The 6,725-nt window shown below is 61.6% G+C and overlaps 1 protein-coding gene across 7 annotated transcripts in view; it reads left to right on the top strand.

The window, feature by feature from the left end:
* Positions 1 to 5,407, top strand: part of RARA (retinoic acid receptor alpha) — a 45,774-nt gene extending 40,367 nt beyond the window's left edge. For all 7 annotated transcript variants that reach the window (XM_040640661.1, XM_040640660.1, XM_040640663.1 and 4 more), the window contains 5 exons: positions 271 to 431; positions 647 to 823; positions 2,099 to 2,303; positions 3,085 to 3,243; positions 3,832 to 5,407. In XM_040640661.1, coding sequence (XP_040496595.1) covers positions 271 to 431; positions 647 to 823; positions 2,099 to 2,303; positions 3,085 to 3,243; positions 3,832 to 4,049 — 920 coding nt within the window. In that variant the 3' untranslated portion in view covers positions 4,050 to 5,407. The remainder of the gene's footprint in view (positions 1 to 270; positions 432 to 646; positions 824 to 2,098; positions 2,304 to 3,084; positions 3,244 to 3,831) is intronic.
* The last annotated feature ends 1,318 nt before the right edge of the window (positions 5,408 to 6,725 follow it).

The raw sequence follows: 6,725 nt of genomic DNA, 5'->3' as shown, positions 1-6,725 counted from the left end.
CGGTGTGCGTGATGGTCACGCGCCGGGGCCGGACTTGGCGTGTGGGTCAGGTGGGCATGGAGGGCTGGGCCACGTGGACACCTTGCCTGCCCGTGCGCTCGTCTGTGCGCACCCACACGTGCACTCCCGTGTGGGCATTCCTGTGCGCGTGCGCGAGGCCCGGGCGGGTGACTTCCTTGGCGGCCGCAGCGGCTCTGTCCTGTGGGAGGAGCTCGGGCGGGGATGCGCCGCTGCCGCACCTGCTGCAGCCCTGGCCTCTGCCCTCCACAGCTGTGAGGAACGACAGAAACAAGAAGAAGAAGGAGGCGCCCAAGCCCGAGTGCTCCGAGAGCTACACGCTGACCCCCGAGGTGGGGGAGCTCATTGAGAAGGTGCGCAAAGCGCACCAGGAAACCTTCCCAGCCCTCTGCCAGCTGGGCAAGTACACTACGGTATGGCCCCAGCCCGCGCCGCACGCCTGTCTCGCCCCTCCGCACCCCCGCCCGGGCATCCGCGTCCTTTCCCCTCTTCTCCCTCCTCCTGCTGCTTCCTGATCAAGGAGCTCTGGGGAAGTGAAGCGGGTGGAGGGCAGGCCTGTGGGGGCGGCGGAGCCAGGCCGAGAAGGGGTACACGCGGAGAAGGCCCTCACTCTCCCCCGTCCTCCCAGAACAACAGCTCAGAGCAGCGTGTCTCTCTGGACATTGACCTCTGGGACAAGTTCAGTGAGCTCTCCACCAAGTGCATCATCAAGACTGTGGAGTTCGCCAAGCAGCTGCCCGGCTTCACCACCCTCACCATTGCTGACCAGATCACCCTCCTCAAGGCCGCCTGCCTGGACATCCTGGTGAGGGTCTGCTCCCTGCCCACCCGGGCCCTGCCCCTGAGTCCTGGGAGGAGGTCCTGCCATTCAGATAACCGCCTTCCCCAAACACACATCTGGGATCGATCTGTCCAGATGCCCACCAGCCAAACGTCCACCCTTCCTTTCCCCACGTGGCCACCTGTTCGCCGAGCCCCTCCGCATCTGGATGCACCCTGCTTGACCCGTTCACCCGCACGCGCATCCATCCACGCTCACCCCCTCTTTCCACTGAACCTTTCACCAGACTACCCATCTGCCCATCTCTTCCGTCTAATAAAGATTCACCTAGGACCCTGTGTGGCAGGCCTTGAGCTGGGTGTCAGGAAATGGAGGTGAACACAACAGCGGCCCCTCTCTCGAGAACCTTCTGTGGGTGGAGGCAGCAGATTTGTAAACAGAGGTTACTAAACCGTGCTGAGTGTGGCTAGAGATGGGGGCGGGCTGTCCCTTCCCTGCGGGAGAGAGAGCCCCAGCTGCGGGGCCCCAGGGCAGGTGTCCCAGAGGAGGGGGCACCCCGGGTTGTATAGAGGGCCCTAACTTGGGAACAGGGTGTGACAGGCCCAAGGGTGTGAGGCCAGCTGGATTCAGGGGACTGCAGGGCATTTGGCAGGGCAGGGGGTGGCCAGGCTAGAGGCAGGATGTTGGTGGGGACTGTCAAAGTCAAGGCTGGACTTCCCTCATGGGCTCAACCGCCCTGTTCCCTCTTGGCCACTGCAGCTTCCTGGTAGGGGTGGAGTGGGAGGAGCCGGTGTGGCATTTCTGGGTAGTCCCCTGTTCCCGTGCCCCAGATGCAGCAGTCTCAGACCTGGATCAGGGTTTGAAATGGTTGAAACTGATACACATTCCTGGAGTTCTGCTGTGCGCCCAGTCCTGGGGACTGGAGACCCAAACCTGCTATGATCCTTGTCTGCTGAAGATTCTAGTTTCCCTCTCGATTCTCTGCGTGGACCCCGGATGATCTAGATCCGCACTGTGCACTAGCCGCTTGCTGTGCGTGGCTCTTCAAATGTAAATTAATTAAGATTAAATTTAGTGCAGTTCCTCAGCTGCGCTAACCACATTTCAAGTGCCCAGTGGCTGCGTTGGCTGGCGGCTCCTATTTGCGTGGTGCAGACATAGAACGTTTCCATCACTGCAGAAGGTTCCGTCGGACAGCCCTGGCTTGGCCCCCTGCCAGGTGGTCCTGTGGGGATGCTGGTGCTGGAAGTGCTGGGGAGATGGGTCAGGTCCCTGAACTCGTGCGCCCTCTGCACCCAGATCCTGCGGATCTGCACGCGGTACACGCCCGAGCAGGACACGATGACCTTCTCCGACGGGCTGACCCTGAACCGGACCCAGATGCACAATGCTGGCTTCGGCCCCCTCACAGACCTGGTCTTCGCCTTCGCCAACCAGCTGCTGCCCCTCGAGATGGATGATGCCGAGACTGGGCTTCTCAGTGCCATCTGTCTCATCTGTGGAGGTGGGCGGGGGGCCTGGGGCTGGGGGGCCAGGCCCGGGGTGGGCGGGCGGCCCCCGGAGTCTTCCAGGGAGAGGCCCAGGGTCAGAGCAGAAGGGGACCGGTCGGAGGGGTGAACGGAGAACGCAGAGGGCCAGGGTCCGGTCTGCCGCCACACAGCAAGGGAGTAGCGGCGGACCCCCGACGTCTGCTTCCCTACTGGGGGGCTTACGAGTGAGGGCTTGAGGGTCCACCCCCCAGGTTCAAATCCTGGCCAGCTTGGGACCCTGAGCGGGTTGCTGAACTTCCTTGAGTCCCTGTTTCTTTGAAGTGTCCACCTCGTGAAGTCGATGGCGGATTAGGGGGTAACAGATGAGGCACAGGTTGCCCCCAGTGAGGCCGGGTAAATGGCGCCTGTTACTATCTGGTGGTTAAGAGTTGGGACGCATTGTGCTGGCGTCCATCCTGACGGGTGGGCGGGAGTGAGACCTAGTGGGTGTCCTCTCTTTGCTTGAGGACGGCGCTGCCGGAGTTCAGGGGTCCCATCCCTATGAACTGGGCTGTCAGGGCCCCGGATGACCCCCACCCCAGTTCCTCTCAGCTCACACTGAAGAGCCCCTTAGGGCCTTTCTCACAGCACGCAGACCCCCTTCCCGGGTGTCCGGAGGTCCCAGGAGCAGAGATCTCCGCCTGTGGCCTGGGCAAGCGCGCCCCCCCGTGGCCAAGACTGGGAGCGCGGCTGTGTTCCTGGCTTGGCCCGGGCGGTGGCTCAGGGCGGTGGCTCAGGGGGCATCTGCTTGCTCAGACCGGCAGGACCTGGAGCAGCCAGACAGGGTCGACATGCTTCAGGAGCCGCTGCTGGAGGCGCTGAAGGTCTATGTGCGGAAACGGAGGCCCAGCCGCCCCCACATGTTCCCCAAGATGCTGATGAAGATCACGGACCTGCGAAGCATCAGCGCTAAGGGTGAGGCTCGTGCCCGGTGTGTGCGCGCGGGAGCTGGGCCCCAGCAGCTGGTCTGGGACCCCTGCCCATGTCCCGAGTCAGGCCCGCACGTGGGAGCCCGCACCCCGGGTCTTCGTGCCCAGGACGGTGCCCCACTCCTCTGGACTTGCCCGTGCCCTCCTCCTGCCCCTGAGCGCTGAGGTGGCCTTGTCACCTTTGCCTGGTAGTGGAGGGCAGGGCTCTGCAGCCAGACCGTGTGGGTGTGTGTGGAGCTGGTCACTTAACAGCCCTGAGCCTCCGTTTCCCTTCTGAGGGGGGGGGGTCACGGTGGTGTTTACAGAGTTGTGAGGTGTCAGTAGGAGAATCCGTGACACACAACACAGAGGAAGAGTCCCGGGACAACCCTGGGGACTCTGACCCCAGAGCTTGGGTTTGGAACCACTGCTGCCCCTAGACTTGGGGGCTTGAGAGAGCCGGTTTATGTCAGAGAACGAGCCCCGAGTTCCGTCTACCGTGGATGCCCATATTGGTAGGCCCAGTCCCTGCGGCCTCCCTCCTGCGGCTTCGCGAGGCTGGGGCTGGGTGCTGACCGCCGTCCCTCTTCTGCAGGGGCCGAGCGGGTGATCACGCTGAAGATGGAGATCCCGGGCTCCATGCCGCCTCTCATCCAGGAAATGCTGGAGAACTCCGAGGGCCTGGACACTCTGAGCGGACAGCCAGGGGGCGGGGGGCGGGATGGGGGTGGCCTGGCCCCCCCGCCCGGCAGCTGTAGCCCCAGCCTCAGCCCCAGCTCGAACAGAAGCAGCCCGGCCACCCACTCCCCGTGACTGCCCGTGCCCCGTGGACACAGCCCTCACCCCACGCCCTGGCTTTTCTCTGCCTTTCTACCAACCATGCGACCCCCACCGGCCCTACCCCCCTGCCTGTCCTCCCTTTCCTTGGGGACAGGAGGGCGGAGGCGGCGACTCTTCAGAGGGAGGCCCAGGCAGGACGGACTGCCTCTCCTGCAGCCTGGGCGGACGGCAGGGGCAATGTCGTGAACTGAGTGAGGACCCCTGGTCCTGGGCCTCAGGACGGAGCCTGGGGGCCTTGCGTTCATCAAGACAGCCCTCTGCCCCCTCGCCACATCTTCATCACCAGCAAATGCCAGGACCTGGCTCCCCCATACTCAGAACCCGCAAGCCATTGTCCCCCTGTCGGGAAACCCCCCCTGCCTCGGTTGGTGACAGAGGGGGTGGGCCAGGGGTGGGGGGTTCCCCCTGTACATACCCTGCCATACCAACCCCCAGGTATTAATTCTCGCTGGTTTTGTTTTTATTTTAATTTTTTTTTGGTTTTGATTTTTTTAATAAGAATTTTCATTTTAAGCACATTTATACTGAAGGAATCTGTGCTGTGTATTGGGGGGAGCTGGATCCAGAGCTGGAGGGGGGTGGGTCTTGGGGGAGGGGAGCGGCTCAGAAGGGGCTCCCACTCTCTCTCCATGTCCCTGCACCCCCTAGCCCTCCTCCCCAGCCTTTTTCTCCTCAGTTTTCTCTTTAAAACTGTGAAGTACTAATTTTCTGAGGTCTGTCCTCCCCTTCTCCCTCTGCCTAACCACTGGGCGTGGACGGTTTCAGGCAGCCCCCAGAAGGAGGGGGCCCACCATGCGAGGGCAGGGGGCAAAGCAAGGGGGGGCCCTCAGAACGTGCTCGTGTATGTTTCTCAGCCCTGTGGCCTCGGCATGCCGCTCCCGCAGGGCTGAGATCCTCTAAGCCCCCACTGTGAAGGGGCTGGCCCAGGAGTTCGAGCTGCCCCTGTCCCCCAGCCTCACAGCCACCAGCACTGCCCACAGGGCCCCCAGACACACACACACACATGCGCACACACACACGCACACACACACACACACACACAGAGTGGACCGATGGGCCAACAGACACACTTGGCCTGAGTTCCTCCGTTTCCCTGGCCTGCCCCCCGCTCCCCACCCCATCCCCGTGCCCCCTCCTTGCCCCGCAGGACGGGCCTACAGGGGGTTCCCTCCCCTCACCCCCTGCACCCCCAGGCTGGGGGAGCTGGTTCTGCCCTGCCCTCCTTGCCCCGGGGTTGGGGTCTCATCCCCCCAGAGCCCGCTGGTGCACCTGTTACTGTTGGACTTTCCACTGAGATCTACTGGATAAAGAATAAAGTTCTATTTATTCTACACGCGCCTCAGAGCCTCACTGCCTTGCTGCCTTCTCCCGCTGTGTGGGCAGGGAGCTGGGGATGGGGGGTCAGGTATGAGCACTGGGGACCCAGCTGCCTTTGGGGCCTGCCTTGCGGCGCTGGGGTCTTCGGTGAAACAAGGTAGGCCTGCCCTTGGGAAGCCCTCTGTCTAGGGGTCTACATGGCCCGTGTCTGGGAGCTCCAGTCTGGAGGTGGGGAGGGGAGAGGAGAAAGGTTCCCACCTTCAGGGAGTTCCCTGGTCTGAGGGAGGAAGCCAGCCTCTGCCTTCAGAGAGTCCTGAGCCCTTGGAAGCCAGAGGTTGGGTCTGGGGGGTCACTAAGTGGCAGAGGAGTTCTAGTCTGGACTTGACCTTCAGGAGTGGCAGGTGGCACGGGTACCCAGGTCAGGAGCCCTTGGCAACCCACAAGAACATAGGACTGGGACGGCAGCTTAGAAGGCCACCCCATCCATCCCTGCGCCTCCAAGGACTGTCCTGCCCTCCCCTGCCTACCCCTAAGGTCACTCTGTGGGCAGAAGGTACAGAGGACAAGTTGCAAGGGAACTTGGTTGCTCCTGGTTGAGAGGATCAACTGTGGCAGGCCTGTGGTGACACCAATTCTGCCCACCCTTCACACTACACATCAAGGCCCAGAGAAGGCAGTGCCCTTGCCCAGGGTCACACAGCGAAATCGTTGCAGATGCGGGGGCCCAGTACTCAGGGCTCCCACCTCTCAGCCAGAAGTTTTTTCCTGGAACCCTGATGCCCCCGAAGGAGCGTCAAGCACTGAGGTCTGGGGGCTCCAGGGAGGTGGCGGTGGAGGCTGTGTCTGGGGTGGGTTAGCAGGGCGCCTGGGCAGGAAGAGCTCCTTCCACAGGGGTCTGCCTGCCATTTCCACTTCAGCCACCAGGTGGCGGCAGCTCCTCACGTATCTCGCCTTCTGGCCCGCGTGCGTGTGGGGCAGGGGTTCTCTTCCTCCAGTAATTTTTTTTCTAACATTTTCTTTATGTATTTGACAGAAATTTAACATAACATACCTACCCGGGTGCTTTACAGAAATCACTCTCAGACTGTAGCGTAAAGGAGAAATAAAGGGAAAGGACTATGAATTTCAGGGTGCTAATGCACACGACTGCATGGCGGATAGGACATCATCCTGTGATTGCTTCTACTTTTTAATTTAATACATTGGGATTTAAAAGAAGTGAGAAGGTTGGAAGCCATTCTGTACAGGAAGCCCAGGAAACTTAAGGAATATAGGTGAATGTTGAAACAAAAGCTGACAATGTATAATAAAACCATGTCCCCCCCCCCCCCC

Source organism: Ursus maritimus, unplaced genomic scaffold (assembly GCF_017311325.1).
Source record: "Ursus maritimus isolate PB19 unplaced genomic scaffold, ASM1731132v1 scaffold_24, whole genome shotgun sequence".
NCBI lineage: Eukaryota > Metazoa > Chordata > Mammalia > Carnivora > Ursidae > Ursus > Ursus maritimus.
The sequence above is the reverse complement of the archived record's forward strand: the minus strand, read 5'-3'. Positions and strand labels throughout refer to the sequence as shown.